Source organism: Xyrauchen texanus, chromosome 46 (assembly GCF_025860055.1).
Source record: "Xyrauchen texanus isolate HMW12.3.18 chromosome 46, RBS_HiC_50CHRs, whole genome shotgun sequence".
NCBI classification, from domain to species: domain Eukaryota; kingdom Metazoa; phylum Chordata; class Actinopteri; order Cypriniformes; family Catostomidae; genus Xyrauchen; species Xyrauchen texanus.
This window is the reverse complement of record NC_068321.1, coordinates 13,507,128-13,524,787: the sequence shown is the minus strand read 5'-3', so window position 1 is coordinate 13,524,787 and position 17,660 is coordinate 13,507,128. Positions and strand designations below refer to the sequence as shown.

General features: G+C 37.2%; 1 protein-coding gene across 1 annotated transcript; it reads right to left on the bottom strand.

Annotated features, from left to right (window-relative positions):
- Nucleotides 1-631: 631 nt before the first annotated feature.
- On the bottom strand, nt 632-16,132 carry LOC127638427 (proline-rich protein 5-like). The gene is given in 10 exon segments (XM_052119951.1): nt 632-1,658; nt 1,767-1,817; nt 1,820-1,886; nt 5,790-5,924; nt 6,018-6,109; nt 6,227-6,284; nt 6,548-6,596; nt 6,898-6,978; nt 10,551-10,709; nt 15,978-16,132. Coding segments are annotated over 9 exon segments (918 nt in total). The 5' UTR covers nt 10,670-10,709; nt 15,978-16,132; the 3' UTR covers nt 632-1,392.
- Between the last annotated feature and the right edge of the window lie 1,528 nt (nt 16,133-17,660).

Sequence of the window (17,660 nt, the reverse complement as noted above, 5' to 3'; positions counted from 1 at the left end):
CAGGTGAGGTCCACGTCAACAGATGCTTCTCGTGAATAGCAAACTCAAAATGTTTGAGTGCTTTTTATAAGTCAAAGTAGCTCTAACCCACACCTTCAGTCTCATTTAATGAATTGGATGCCAGGTTTGCCAACTCCTGATTCTAATTAGCTTTGTTGAAGTCATTAGCCTAGGGGTACAAATACTTTTTCCAATCTACACTGTGAATGTTTGAACGATACAATAATTTGTGTTATTATTTAAAACAGATTATGTTAGATCATTATTGTATCTTAGATGAAGATCAAACCAGATTTTAAGACAAATTTATACATAAATGAGGTAACTACAAAGGATTCACATACTTCTTTCTTGCCACTGTATGTTATTGCTTTCAACAGCATGTCTAATAAAATTACATTCATGCATCTTTAAGTGTGGCTTAAGGGTGCAAATACTTTTTTGGCCACTCCTACCTTCACCTTGAGGTCAAATGTAATTGATTAATACACTCAGTATAAAGATTTTCAGCAGGGCTCACATACCCAAGCTACATAACAGCTAATCTATTCTAAGAGCTCTGATTAGCACACTGTCTGCAAGACTTAATTAAATGTACCTCTACAGAAATCCAATAAATTTTTATGGGTGGTGTTTATTCTACAAAAATATATATAAAAAACATTTTACAAGCACATTGAATGCATTTTCTTACATTAAAAATACAATAACATAGTAATTCCAAACATAAAACATTCATAAAATTACAATAACATTTTTCTTCATGTCTGCATGTTTAGTTTCCACTCCTACTAAGAAAATATCGAAACCATAAGATTGCTTAAGAAAGAGAATGTCAAAGAGAGGAATTTTAGGCAGGGCAATTAAAATCATAATCCTCTATAAGGCTCCATAATGGTTTTTGCTTGTACCTTACTGTACCTTTGTAAATATGTTCGCTCACCAGGGCATATTTTCTCACAACCTTGACACCTCAATGGCAAAAAAAAAGTGTGACTTTTTGCAAGCTGTACAAAAAAGGGCTGGACCAAAGTATTTTTTAGCCACAGAAAGAACATTCATGCTTAAACTTTAAGAAACATTGACAGTCCAAACAGAATTCAGGACACGAAAAGCCACATATTTCCATGAAAAGTGGAGTACTATGAAAGCAGCTTTGAGTTGCCTCCATATTGTATTAAATGAACACATTCTAACCTGTCACAGTATTATTACATAAGGGCTGCAGTGGGCATTTTGAGATTTTATTCTTATCACATTTAGAATATTTATAACTTTTTAACGGGTTAGACCACACTTGATCTCTGCAGTGCTTTGCCCTGCTGGGATTACCACACCATCTGGCCAGTAATAAAAGAAGGCCGGTTCTCTGGAGAAAGGCTTGGGTGTCATTTAGCTCCCTGTCTTGGTCACCCTGGCCTCTTCGCTGACCTCGAACTTTCCTGGACACATCCTGTTTTTCATGGACAGAAGCTGGATGTCGGAGTGCACATTAGCGACTGTGTGGCGTCGGCCACCAGTCCTCTCCAAATAGGCTTCACCTTCATGTTCGACTAATGGTGCCAGGAAGGACTCATGGGCAAAATCCGTCACCATAATCTCAGGTTGACTAAAGTGTTGAGTGTTGTTAACTAGTTTAACGTGTTTAAATTTATCTTCTGTGGAGGAAAACATTTTAGAAAGTGATTAGATTCAAACCCTGATTACAATGTTTTTAAAGAAGATAAACCAACAGATTCAAGGAAAAGTCTAAAATGAATGACCACCTGCTGAAGAATTACTTTGGCTCATGTAGAGGTAGTTACCAAGGTAGGGGAAATAACCATTTCCACAAGTCTCTCGAGAAGGAAATACTCTTTTGTGGGTCCGTTAGGCTCATGAATGCCCTGCCCAGAGAAAACATGAAAATAAACATACAAAAAAGTAGTTAGTTACAACAATAAAAATGCCAGCCCTCTCTAGTGTTTATTTACATTATACCTGTATTTTCCATCTGTTATTGCAAATTAAGAACCTTATAAATGTTTTGTTGTAAATCTTTTCTTTTTTGGGGGGTATATAACTTCAATGAATTATATGCAGTCAGGTCCATAAATACTGGGACATCGACACAATTCTAATCTTTTTGGCTCTATACACCACCACAATGGATTTGAAATGAAACGAACAAGATGTGCTTTAACTGCAGACTTTCAGCTTTAATTTGAGGGTATTTACATCCAAATCTGGTGAACGGTGTAGGAATTACAACAGTTTTTATATGTACCTCCCACTTTTTAAGGGACCAAAAGTAATGGGACAGATTAACAATCATAAATCAAACTTTCACTTTTTAATACTTGGTTGCACATCTTGTTCATTTCATTTCAAATCCATTGTGGTGGTGTATAGAGCCAAAAAGATTAGAATTGTGTCAATGTCCTAATATTTATGGACCTGACTGTATATAATATTACAGTTGTTCTCAATCGCGTTGGCAAAATCGTCGAATGACTATTAAACTTCATCAAACTATATGCCTAACTATATGAACATAATTTGTTCATATAGTTATTTGTTCTATATTCGTGTGAACAAATAGGTAATTTGTTCACACGAATATAGTCATTTATAATTGCTTTAGCACAAATTGCATTGAGTAAGCCTTGCAGATAAAAATTGTTTGCATTAATTTGCTATTGAATGATATTACTCTCAAATGCAATTATACACATGTACATTTTGTAAATCCCTACATGCTAAATAGAACAACCAACAATAACCTGCCACACATATATTTGATACATAATAGCTATGTGGTATTTTGTAATAGTTGTCAGATGGACATACTTAGGCTAGAAGGGGAACAAAGTTCCTCACAATTTAAAGCAATGTACGTACAGGAAAGAATTCATCATTGTACAATACACAGTGCTGTAATCTCTTGTCTTTCAGTATTGACAAGTTCAACCTTTATATGCAGATTATGTTACACAATCTGGGATATGTGTAACTGTATGATTTACAATACCTACTGTATTATTTCCTAAATTGCTTTACTATCTTTTATAGAGAGTGATGGAGCTGGAGGCTGATGCATCAACACATTTTTGTGTATGCTGATGAGGCAGGATTCAACTTGACCAAAATCAGGAGACGTGGCCATAATATTATTGGTCACCGAGCCACTGTTGATGCGCCAGGTAAGAGTGGAGGGAACATTACAATGTGTGCTGCCATATGTGGGAATGGTGTACTCAGCCACATTCCCATCATTGGTCCCTATAACACATAACGTCTCCTCAATATCCTGGAAACTATTTACACGGATCCCATTCCTGTGAATGAGAGGGGGTTGGTAAGAAATGACTTGCCTACGTATGTTATAGTTTGCATCAACGTAAGTTTCCATCGTTCAAATACAGTCCGGGAATGGTTTGTTGCCCACCCACGTTTTTGATGGAGTTACTCCCTCCATACACCCCATTCCTAAATCCCATTGAGGAGTTATTTTCTGCATTTAGATGGAAGGTCTATGATCACTGTCCTCATGTCCAGTTGTCCTTAGTGGGTGCAATGCATGCTGGTTGTGAGGATATCACAGCAGATTGTGGTAGGGGGTGGCTGCGTCACGCCAAAATATTTTTCCCTCGTTGCATTGCAAGGGAGGATATCAGGTGGGATGTAGATGAAATGTTGTGGCCAGACAGAGAGGAGAGATGGGAAGATCCATGAGGTTGATGAACTTTTTTCTTGCACATATTGTAGTTCCTGAATTTTGCTGTTGTTTATATTTTATTCTGTACAAGTTTTCTTAACGTATTTTTGGTTGGCTGTAAAGTGTGTACATACAATGATGAGAAATGTTTGAATAATATTTTGTTGAAAGTATTATGTGTGCCATGACTTTTTGACATCAATACTATTCAGCTGCCCACATATACAATGTCAGCAAATGGACAAAATTACATAGTGGGTAACTCACACTTTCAGAATACACTGTCATTTGACAAGATGTCTTTGCATTTTGACTGTCTTGGTCTAAGCAATGATACAGGAACCTTTTGTTTTGATGACAATGATTGATGGATTTATTTACATTTGAAACATCAATAAATTTTTTTGATTGAGTAATCACCTTTTGCAGCTGAATGTACCACGCGATGTAAGGATTGTACTTTGTTTCAGTAAATGTAAAAAGAGGCTATTGATTTAATGGGTCAATTCAGTGCACTTAAATATATAAACAAATTACACATTAATAAAATGTATTGATCTACATATAAAATATCTTTTGTATTTACTTATTTTATTGTGGTGGGGCCAGAGAAAATGTTGGCAGGGCAAGTAGAACCAGTTTTAAAAAAAAGTATTGTTGAGCCCTACATGGGGAGCATGGGATATGGGATACATGGGGGAAAACTGGGAGCTGATATATCTGGTTCATTCCTGAGACAGATGAGAAGTGGGAGTGATCCAGCAACTGGATGTTGCATCATTGTGCTTCATCAACATTATGCCTTCAAGCAAGACATTCTACCCCAGTGGTACTCAGCATTAGCTTGTTCAGGAACAAAGCTGACAATTCTTTTTTTGTGGTTGTAAGAGCCATATTTTAAAAATGAATTTTGGGACAGGGGGCTTGGTTTCATAGTGTCGCTTTAAATATCATCATCAATTACATGTCAAGCAGACATGTTTATGTTCCCACACTCAAATTTCCCACCCCTTTCTAAATGTTCGGTGGGCCTGCTTCGTTTCTCACCTGCATGTTATAGCTACTGTGTGTAATTTTGACTATCGATTAGGAGTTAGAGTTAGGTTTTAGGGTAAGGGTTGGGTTTGGGTTAGGGGTAAAGTAGTGTAACTTCAAATGTAATTAAATGCAAGTACTTTTAATGTAATTACAATGCAACAACATGTATGTACATAATAAGTACATTGTATCAAACGCACAAGTATATATTAGTTAAGGCCACCTAATATAAAATGGGTCCATTATTTTGATCAATTAATAATACATTTACAGTAACATGCAGCTATCTTTGAATTGCTGTTTGAAACATAAAATAATTTTCTACTGCAATGCATTTACCTTCTACTGCATTTTACAATATTCTTTTATTTAAATTTCTCAAATATATTTCAAATTTTAACAACCACTCAGAAAGAGACTAGATACAGTTGCATACGTAAAGTAAAATAAATTAATGTAAAATACATTGAAATGTAAAGTACATTATGGTATGGAGTCCCCCAAGATCTCACCTTTACTTAACTTTAGGCATTATGAAACGTTATGTAATGTAATGTAATGTAACATAGCATGATGTAAAGCAATGTAAAGTAATGTAAAGTTCAGTATGAAGCCCCCCTTACAAGATCTCTCCTTGAATGTAATTAGCTCATTATGCAACATTATGTAACAAAGTAATGTACAGTAAAGTAACGAAACAGTGTAGCATAACATAAAGTAACAAAGTAAAGTCTAGTCAAGTAAGGAGCCCCCCAGAGATCTCACCTGTATTTTACTTTACTAATTATGCAACATTATGTAAAGTAATGTAACATTATGTAGCATAAGCTAAAGTACTTTATGCCCCACCCCCCAATTCCCCAAGATCTCACCTTTAATTTACTTAAATAATTATTCAACATCATTATGCAAATTTATGTAATGTAAACTAACAATGTAAAGTAATTTCACATAATGTAGCATAACATAAAGTAACATGAAGTGAAGTAAAAGTAATGTAACAATGTAATATAATGTAATGTAAAGTCCAGTGTGGAGCTCTCTGAAATCTCACCTGTAGGATAAGGAGCATCTGTGTGATTGGAGAAGGGTACGAAGTGGAATGAAGCATGATCTCCAGAGGAAGCTTTAACAGAACCATATCCCTGAAGCCCAGAAGAGCCATTTGCCTCACAGTCAACTCCTGACCCTACAAACAGAGCCAAAAATGACCAGTCACCATAGTGTCAGTAATTTGACACTGACTGGCTACTTTGAATGGTAAGTGAGATCATTTTAATACCTGTACGGGGTAGAAAATAGCTTGAAGAGTTGGCAGGATCTCTGTGAAAAACATCACCCACATATCAGCGAGAGCTTGGAGATGATCTTCACCTGGATTTGAGAGATGGTAGAATGCAGGGAGTGGCTAAATTGAACACATCTGTACAGTGCTTTATTAAACCTCAAAGGTGAAGTGTGTAATTTTCTAATGTAGAAATACTTTCTCACCATTATAAAGCTGAATCTTCTCCAAAATATACATCAGACCCTTATTCAAAAGTTGATCCTGGATAGAATGATGTATGGACTTTATTATTTTAAACTCTCATTCCTGCCTACATCACATTATGAGTTTGAGTGTAAATGTATTCTTGAATGCTATCTGCATGGACAATTTCTTTCTGATCATTGGTGCAGAATATTCAGCTATGCTTACATTATTGTGAGCATCCTAAGAATATCCTGACTAACATCTGTCATAAGCAGTTGCTGTCTTGTTATTTGGGATTCACTGTCATTATGTCTTCAGGACTGAAATATAGAGTTTACCTGAAAGTACTCTGTGATAAAGGATCCCAACTCTGTCCTCAAAAGCCACCTATTGAGCAAGTTCAATATCTCAGTTAGTAAAAATGCAAGGGTGTTGCTATGTGGTTGCTAAGGTGTTTGAAATGGTTGCTAGAGTGTTATGATTGTTTGCATAATGCCATTTTTAAAATACTTTTTAAAAGTAATAGCACACAACAAGCCACATGACTTGAAATATCATTTGTGTACTTGAAATCATCAAGTAAAAGTAATGTTTGCCTTTTCATGAACCACTAATAAAATGATCTGTAAGGTTAACATACTTTATTTTAAACAGATAAGCAGGTAAGAGAGTGAAAGTGATTTCCAACCTTATGCTTTCATTCAGGGTGTAGAGCTCATTGGCCTGTAGCCCCCCTCCTTGGAACACTTTAATTACAGCCGTTTGAACACTGAAAAAAAAAACAGACTCAGCTTCTGTAAAGAAGAGGAAACTAGGCTTCATTCAAGTGCTCTGACCAATATTTTGCAAGGTAAGAAAATTCTATGCAAAGCATCTCTTTAAATACAATGAACTGCTGTTTGTAAAACATGACAGAATCAAGTAATACCACCTGTGTCACTGCACATTCTCCCTGTATTAATTTGTTTACAGTCAGTGTTATACATAAACAGCAAGTCTCTTTTTGATAAAACAACTTGCCAGCAAACTTTCACTGTCCGCAAAGGTGTGAGTCAACCAACTACTTTTGAATAACATGCTGCGCACACTTCCTGAGAGAGGGGCAACGGAGGTCCTGCTTCCATAAGGAAGTGGTGAAGGCAAAGGCTGCTGTCTGCTTCCTCCTCGAATGTCTTATCAACCACCTATCAACATGGGGTACTTTTCCCAAAAGACTAAATATGGCAAACTGTGAAGTTGTACATGAAAAAGTGAGATTTCATTTTAGAGTCAGCGGTTCACTGAGTGTAAACATTGACCTTTCTGACTCAAAGATTTAAATTCAGGCTTCCTGAAAGCAACTAGTTCAGCAACTTCTCAAGAACCTTCACATTTCAAAGTCAAGGACTTTATATTTGTTTTCTCAACATTAAAGGAGTAGTTTACACATAACTGAAAATTCGGTGATTCACCCTCATGTTGTTCCAAACTTGCATGCTGACCTCACTGTGAATTCGGCAACAGTAAGTTGAATGTTCCGCTGCTGAAATCAGTCTGTGTTTTCCAAAATGTAAAGCACTGCCTCCAGTAGCCAAAGCTGGAAGTGTTCTTGAGCGTATAGGCACGTGTGAGCCCCAGTTTTCAAAAATGTCCACAGAGTGGTGTCAAAAGAGAGTTATATATTTACTTATAAATGATCAACAGGAATGCATAGTATACTAACTATCCAAACTCTAAACCTGACCATTAGTGGAGACAAGTTGTTATCTTAGAGTGAAACTTCCTGTTCCATGGGATCAGAACCGATGTTGCGCAACCCGCTATCAGTAGCGCTAGAGGGAAAGGTATTACATTTGACTTAATACAAAAATTGTCTTAAGGAGATGGCACTCGTGGGTAATGGGGTTGATTTTAGGGTACATGAACTTTCAAAAGCTAGTGACCACGTTTCTCAAAAATAACACGTTAACATAATTAATGGCAGACAGCATTCGTTTAAGGCCTGTAGTAGCAAGTAAAGCAAGTATCCATGAGAAGAACTTTATATTCTGCTTTGTTTACTTAATTATGTCTGTGCAATAGTCTGTACTAACCACTAAGGGTGACTCATTTGTTTACTGTCATATATAACAAATTAATATGCTTGAAATAAAGTAAAAAAGTTTAAATAATTTTGCAAAACAATTATGTTTTTTCATGTAAACACGCCCCTTCCAATGTCCCATCTTGGAAACTCTTGTATACTCCAGAATTCAGATTTTCCCACTCGTTAATCTGACTTCGCTAGGTCATTCATTTACTTGGAACTCGAAATTACAACATTTCTGACTTCACTTGAAGGGCACAGTAATAACAAATAGCAAATGTGAGCGATTGCTTTACATGTCATGAAGACGGCTCTTCCTGTCTAAGTCGGCAGTTCTTGGCAAGTTAAAGCTGCCAAGACCTTTTGCCATATTTGAAGGTGAGTAAATAATCACAGAATATTAGTCTATGGGTAAACTATTCCTCAAGATTAGGGAAACTAATAAAAGGTCCTAAGGGTCCTTAGCTTTGAAATTTGAAGGCTCTAAATAAGTTGCTATCAGGAAACGTTAAATCTTGAGTCATAAATGTCAATGGTTACAATCACTGCACCTCTGACTCAAATATGGAATCGTAATTTTCATATTTAACTTCACTGGTAGATTTGACAGGTATAGTGCATTATTTCTTTAGGAGATCCACAAAACTCTGATGGCCATTGATGAAATTACAGGTGAAACTCGAAAAATTAGAATATCGTGCAAAAGTTCATTAATTTCAGTAATTCAACTTAAAAGGTGAAACTAATATATTATATAGACTCATTACAAGCAAAGTAAGATATTTCAAGCCTTTATTTGATATAATTTTGATGATTATGGCTTACAGCTTATGAAAACCCCAAATTCAGAATCTCAGAAAATTAGAATATTGTGAAAAGGTTCAGTATTGTAGGCTCAAAGTGTCACACTCTAATCAGCTAAACACCTGCAAAGGGTTCCTGAGCCTTTAAATGGTCTCTCGGTCTGGTTCAGTTGAATTCACAATCATGGGGAAGACTGCTGACCTGACAGTTGTGCAGAAAACCATCATTGACACCCTCCACAAGGAGGGAAAGCCTCAAAAGGTAATTGCAAAAGAAGTTGGATGTTCTCAAAGTGCTGTATCAAAGCACATTAATAGAAAGTTAAGTGGAAGGGAAAAGTGTGGAAGAAAAAGGTGCACAAGCAGCAGGGATGACCGTAGCCTGGAGAGGATTGTCAGGAAAAGGCCATTCAAATGTGTGGGGAGCTTCACAAGGAGTGGACTGAGGCTGGAGTTACTGCATCAAGAGCCACCACACACAGACGGGTCCTGGACATGGGCTTCAAATGTCAAACGTCTTACCTGGGCTAAAGAAAAAAAGAACTGGTCTGTTGCTCAGTGGTCCAAAGTCCTCTTTTCTGATGAGAGCAAATTTTGCATCTCATTTGGAAACCAAGGTCCCAGAGTCTGGAGGAAGAATGGAGAGGCACACAATCCAAGATGCTTGAAGTCCAGTGTGAAGTTTCCACAGTCTGTGTTGGTTTGGGGAGCCATGTCATCGGCTGGTGTTGGTCCACTGTGCTTTATAAAGTCCAGAGTCAACGCAGCCGTCTACCGGGACATTTTAGAGCACTTCATGCTTCCTTCAGCAGACAAGCTTTATGGAGATGCTGACTTCATTTTCACATGACTTCAGGACTTGGCACCTGCCCACACTGCCAAAAGTACCAAAACCTGGTTCAATGACCATGGTATTACTGTGCTTGATTGGCCAGCAAACTCGCCTGACCTGAATCCCATAGAGAATCTATGGGGCATTGCCAAGAGAAAGATGAGAGACATGAGACCAAACAATGCAGAAGAGCTGAAGGCCGCTATTGAAGCATCTTGGTCATCCATAACACCTCAGCAGTGCCACAGGCTGATAGCATCCATGCCACGCCGCATTGAGGCAGTAATTAATGCAAAAGGGGCCCAAACCAAGTACTGAGTACATATGCATGATTATACTTTTCAGAGGGCCGACATTTCTGTATTTAAAATCTTTTTTTTTATTGATTTCATGTAATATTCTAATTTTCTGAGATTCTGAATTTGGGATTTTCATAAGCTGTAAGCCATAATCATCAAAATTATATCAAATAAAGGCTTGAAATATCTTACTTTGCTTGTAATGAGTCTATATAATATATTAGTTTCACCTTTTAAGTTGAATTACTGAAATTAATGAACTTTTGCACGATATTCTAATTTTTCGAGTTTCACCTGTATGCTTTTCTTTCTGCTCATCCATGGGAAGAGGGAACCACCCACCTGTTCCAAACGCTAGCATTGGACAGCTGCAATGTTGGTGAGCTAGCATGAAAACGGGCAAGGTCTGACAGCACAGGGGAGCTCATAAAACGGGGCCTGGGCCTTCGGAATGACCCCATGGTTCAGCTGGGGTGGGGACAGGTAGATGTCAGATCAAGTCTAGAACAAAAGTGTGAGATAAAGAAGTCAAGTTACAAAATTCCCCACAATGTACACCGAGATGTCAATGACGAAGTGAATGCATGAAACCTAAACCATGAAACCATGAAGTTGTTTACAGTTGATACCTATGGTGACTCATTTATATCATTGCCTGTGTCATAGTGAAAGCCACACAGAACATCAACGATACAAACAAGCACACTTCCTTTGATGTGCACTTGAGACTTCCTGGTAAACTAGGCGTATGTACAGTACTAACTGTGCTATGGTCGCGCAGAGCACATAATTAGAGGCATCTGATAAGCATAAGAAAAAGCAGTTGTGCAAGCTTTGAGAAAAGGAAGCAACTAAAGGGATAGTTCATCCAGAAATCGAATTCTGTTATCATTTACTTACCCCCATGTTATTCCAAACCAGTATGAATTAGGGTTTGGAACAATATGAGTGTGAGTAAATGTTCATTTTCATGGGTAGTTCATTTTTGGGTGAACTATACCTTTAAGAAAAGGATGATGTTAACCATTTGTCTATATTAGATGCTGACATGTTCAAAGATGAAGACTACAACCCTCTCGAACGCACAGATGGGCAGTTGGTTTCTTATGTGCGGATGCTTTGTAGAATTCTGACTCAAGCTGTCTTGCTCACAGACTGCACCCCTGACGACATCACAACTCGATCCCCCACACATCTGATACCAAATACCACCTGTAAAATTACATATTTAACCTATTTTTAAGCAGTTGGGCTAACTCTCTTCCCACTCTGATAAACAAAAGCAATCCACAATGGTAACAAATTTCCTTGAGAGGGCAAACAGTGTCTAAAATTATAGGCTGTTTTGCATTAAATTGGTATTTTATCCACCCAGTAATAAGATGCCAATGATGTCATATGAAATGGCACACCAATCCAGTTCCAAAAATCCATGTCACCCACACCAAATCAGTTCCAAAAATCTTGCCATTGAATGAAAGTGAATGAGTTAATTCACAGTCTAAGATTTACAGCAATACTTAAAGGAATAGTTCATCCAAGAATGAAAATTCTGTAATCGTTTAATCACTGTCATGTTACAGCACTAATAATGCAATACAGTTATCGACTGAACACAACAGCACCATTAATCTTTATGTATGTACCATTTGATTAAACGTTTTTTTCATGATCCATAGTGCTGCCATAGGCGGGTCAGTCCATCTGAAGTGGTCCAATAATTGTAAAGTTGGTTGCTTGATTTTTACTTTTCCCAAAATATTTTGTGTGATTACCTCTATGTATTGATATTGCAAAACGGAATAATGGTGTCGCTTGTGTCTATGATGACCAGTGGTTGTGCTTGGTTGAGGACATCAGTGAGGAAAACTGTGATGTTTTTGTAAAATTCTTCCACCCACCTGGACCAAGAACATCATTCAAGGTATCTACTGAGGACAAAGTGTGGGTTCCCATGAACAATGTTCTCAGAAAACTGACACCTGCTGAGTTGACTACTGTCACCGGACTCTCCCACAACATTTACGAGAAACTGAGTGAGGAAATCTCACAGCTTCTAATAAAACATGTATTTTGAAATTGTGGTATGCCAATCATAAACATAATTACTGTAAAATACTGTTAATTTTTATTATTTGTTACGCTTACATTACATCTGTTCATTTCTCAAAATGCATGAAGTAGGCTTTTCCCCAGATTTCTACTAGCCATAGCTCTGTAACCAGTGGAATATCAAACTGGTAGCAGAATGCCATAGAGGACTTAAATCTGTGAAAATTTCAGGTTCCTATCTGGTCCCACACCAGAGATAATCAAACTGAAATTGAGGGGAAATGTAAAAAAATTGCACTTTCTTTAAAAAATTTAAATAAGAGAAGTCTCAAACCTGAAATTTTCTGCATGCACACTATGATGTCCTAGGTACGCCCTAAAAAAAATGACAACTGAGAATCAAACCCTTATAAATTGACCCTAAATGTGGAACTTTCAGTGACCTTGATCATTACATTAGGACTTAAGTTCTAAGTCTAAGGAACAAGAATGTGCAAAATGTTAATACATGTACCTTGTATGAGCTCTAGAGATCAGTTTTTATTCCAAGGAGCTAGGACCATCCCGAGCCGAAATATTGAGGTTTCCGTAAACATCTGTAAAACCAACAATGTTTGTGCACCATCACACAAAGATGTGGTTAAACCAAGTTAAAAAAAAAAAAAAAAAAAATGGTTGTTTTGCAATACCAATACATAGAGGTAATTACTCAAAATCTAAGAAATTGAAAAATGGTCAAGCAACCTTTGTTGGACCACTTGAAATGGATTAACCCAGGCATGAAAGTTTCTTCTACTTTTGATGTTTATTGGCGGTTGGCAATCCAGTTTATGGTACTGTGGCAGGGCTTATCAGGTTAATTAAGCCTCCGAGAGGGATAAAGGCCGATGGCAGACGGTGGTGCGACGAGAGAGAGATAGTTTACGGACATGTCCGTCGTGTGTGTGTTTGTGTTGTCTTTTTAAGTTATCATTAAAATATTATTTATATTATCAAGCCGGTTCTCGCCTCCTCCTTTCCATTGGACTGCTTTACAGGTACATTATACCACCTCCAAAATCTTTCTAGCAAGTCAGATCACTGTCGGCCATCTTTGAAATGCTCTCGGGAAGCTATTTACAGTCCTGAAAGTGCAGCTCCTATCTATTTGAATGGAGGAACACCGAAATCTCAAAAACGGTTGGTCAATATTACGATCAAAGAACATATTCCAAATCAGCCGTAAAATCTGACAACACTGGAATCATAAATTGCGCTTCTATACCTCAGATTATGCTAAAAAACTAAACTTTCCAGGCTATAGCTAATGTGTATATGGTTTCTCATCTTGATTGACAGGCGATGTCTGTATCTAAAAGGTGATTGGCATATGGTAATATGTGTGTTTGCGTGTCTGAGACAACTGAAGGGCATACACCCCCTAACAAGTCATTTTAAGGGAGAAACGCGTGGTGCTGAATGTATGACTTGCGTGCAACAATTAACAATTAACATAATTTTGAATTTGACTTAAAAAAACAAAAACTTTGTTAAAGTTTTAAACGTAAAAGTAATAAGTAATTTGACTACTTTTTTAGATGTAGTAATAAGTCATCTGATTATGATTTTTTGAGAATTAGTAAACTGTAGTAGATTACCTTTTTATTGACATGAGGGTGAGTAAATGATAACAGAATTCTCATTTTTGCATGAAATATCCCTTTAAGTGAACATGAATAAAAAGTGAATACATCTTTACTCACCATCTGCTAATTATGAGGCCAAAAAGCCTGACAAAACAAGCCACACTGCATACTCCCACTCATGTTGATTCATTTACAGTTTATGGGCCTCTGGACTCGCATATATAATTTTCATGAATTGAGATTATAGGATGCCTTTGGTCATAAATCACCCTAACCAAGACATCACAGTTCTACTACCCTGGTTCCTTGAGAACAATCTAATTCTTTCAGCTCATGTAATTTATTTTCAAAGTGCTTTGGTGAATTAGGGCTTTAGATTGTCCAATGAGATGACTGTAGAAGGCTTGTGAACTGCTAATAACAGACATGAGCAACTACTCAGGCCAGTTAGGTAATGCATTTAAGACTGCAGCATCTTAAAGTATAACTGCATGAGTGCAAATACCGTTGTTCATTATCAGTGTCCAACCTGCTGACCTGATCACATGGCTTAAGTACATTACAGTAGTTGACATTAAATACTTTGGGGAAGTTAACATGTCCTGTGCTGTGACATGCTAAACTCCATCTAAAACTATTTTTAACTATATTATATTTATTGTGCATGCAGTTTTTATAGCTAACCGTTTGGTAGGGTTCACTACAGTGGAATCGTGGACAGACATCTAAAACCATTTTTGACAATTCAAGGTGTAATGTTACTTCCAATTGACTATGGATCTGACTCGTGGGACCTGAAAAGTTACATTTTCTTACTTTAATTTGGAATTACCCTTCAAGTGGCATTCCCTTCCTGCAGAGCTATTCAAGGGCGTACAAATGCCATATACAGTGTTTTTTACTGTCAACATAAATTCAACATGGCGACAAAAGTGGTGTACATCCTCAAGTAAATCTGTAAAATTGACCTTGCCTTCTATTGTAATAGACATACGTGTAACTCTCTCAAAATATATTATTCTGGTAAAAAAAGATTACAAAGTTATATTCTTGTTATAAAGCAAAACTAACATTCACATTTTTCACAGCGTGATTTAATAATACACGCATCAGAGGGACCAATTGAGAAAATATTTTATTTGTCAGACCACAGGAGGAAGGCAAAATTTGTTTAAATGGTGAAAAACAAATTAACTTTACCTTAGATATTTTCTTTTATAAATTAATATATATTTTAAACAAAAATCTTGTTGTTGATAAAAAAAGCCCATAGACATGTTTTGTCAACAACCTATTACAGACACTCAACAACTTTTTAGTGAGTCTTAATTTATTTGTATTTATTTTTATGTTTAGAGGTCGACCAATATGGGTTTTTAATGGCCAATACCGATGCCTATACTGTAGCCTCCTAAAGAGCAGGGTGGCCAACAGGCCGACATAAAGTCAATCCTAGGCTGTTCATAGCCTATAATATCACATAATTTAATATAATAGTAAATAACATGCCTATTATTTTGGGAACAGGATGGCACATAACATCAAAACAAACTGTAAAACTCTACACCGTTTTGGGAAACGAATTGCCCATCTGCTGATGCAGATAATTCAACAATTAACAAATATCGGCCGATTTTCGCCCTCTGTGACATACTAAATATGTTGAGGCTGAAGAGATTTAAAGAAAGCTTTGTACTGCCTTGCTTGGTTAAGTAAACACAAAATTGCAGATTAAATGGGTTTCCTTATGTAAAACATCCGCTAGACAGAGGTATTTGAGCGTTTTTAGACAGGAGTCAAATTAAAAAAAGAACTTCAAACTGTCTCGAGACACCTGCGTTCGTGGGAAAGACGCGTTCGGTGTGAACGGCCCCATACGGTACACATGCTGCTCAGTCAGTCATAAGTCAATCTTCACCACTAAGCCAAAGAAGCGCATATGAAGCCCAAAATCTGCCTAGGAAGGCATCTCACCAGGTTTTGAGACGCAGACAATTGTTACACGCCAATTAGCCTACATAGGTTTGGAAAGCCATCCTCAAGAGAAACAACAAGACGAGAAGCTGCAGTTGAGTTATGTGTAGCTACTTACCGGATTGTTCTTCTCAGTCCTAATTTAAACTTATTTTGGCATTGGCCACATTGTAATAGCCTACCGAGACTGTTCATGCATTTTAACGCCCAATACAACATCGACTTTAACGTCCAATAGCCGTAATGTTAAAACATCAATCCTCAACCCTGTTTGTCAACTTAGTGTGCATCTGGTGAGACAAATAACCAAGAACGCTCGGATGTGAGGAGCTGTGGGCGGTGCATGGGAGGAGTTTGCCCGCGACCCGACACTTCTGTAACTGTTTCACACATGCAACAAGTGTGTTCAACAACTGCTTTGATGTGCTTTAACTCACAAGACTCTTTCTGCACGAAATTAGATTGGATTTTTTTTTTATTGTTTTTTATTTTAAATAGTTTAAAACCTATTGTTTTTGTAAAAGTAAAGATTTGACATCGGTATCATGTAATGTGACTGATATAGCAGGATAAGCACAAGTGCAGGACGTGGTTACCATGCAGAGAATTCCTCTAGAGGGCAGTATTGCACTGTTTGTGAGTTGTAGTGCAGTGCGTTACAATTTCAAAACGCGTTGAAATAGAGCTGCATTTCCATGCTAGGGAATGGTTTGCTTTTTTTTTATTTATTATTTGAATAGTTTATTTATTTAACAAAGAACAACTACAGTTAGCATCAGCAGAAATATATATATTTTCTGAGAGCTTCTTTTTTTTTCTGAGAAATTAATTTGAATGGTGCCTTAGCTCTTAAATGATTGCACTGGCTTTAGACTGTCCGAGATGCTAACAATAGGATGCCGTATAAATACAAATAGATATGGTTTATGGGCGAACAACATTACTTGAATGAATTTATGACACTAGCTAATAAAGCTATTTCAAATTTGTGAAGTCAATTAGATAAGTGTTTTGAACAAATCTTTTGGAATTAAGGTCATTGTGCTAAGGTTGAAGAAATGCTGAAGAAAAGTTGGTCTTGTACCCCCAGCAGTGCCATAGCAAGGTAATCTGGGCCCACTGTCTGTACATTGCTCTGGGCCTATTAAAAAATACAGTTTAGAATTTGTTTTGACTCCCCCTGGACCTTTGGGCCCCTAGAGACTTTACCACCTTTCACCCCACTATGGCCCTGCCCACAGGTCTAAGGGGGTACAACCCATTTAGGTGCAATTAGTAAGTTCTTCTCTGTCACCAGTGCTCAAATCATTAGTCTCGTCATGGTTGTCCCGACAGAGGCCGAGGCACGAGAGTGCCGTTGACCTTGAAGGCAAGAGTCATGTGTTAAACACTAATGAGAGAGACGTTCCCAAAGCTTGTCTAATGCTCCAGCCCGATCAAACACAGAGGAAGTGCACTAAAAATAAACCCAACGAATGAATGAGTGATCTGCAGTTAGGGAGCACTGCCTCTTTGTTTGTTCTCTTCAATCTGAAGGTGTGCTTGAGTGTGTGTTTCAGGGTTCCCAAGGTCATGAATAACCTGAATATATGGAGTTTTGAAATAGAGTTTTACATGCCTAGAGAAGTCATGAAAATGAGTAAAATCATATAAGTCATGAAATTTAGTGAATATATGGATCATTGACAAATAAGGTTGTTTTAGATGATAGAAATCTTTAAAAAAATCTAGTTCAAAACAAATGTATCAAGTTTGTAGAAATGTTATATTTGTGTCCATGTTTGTTTCATACATTAATATA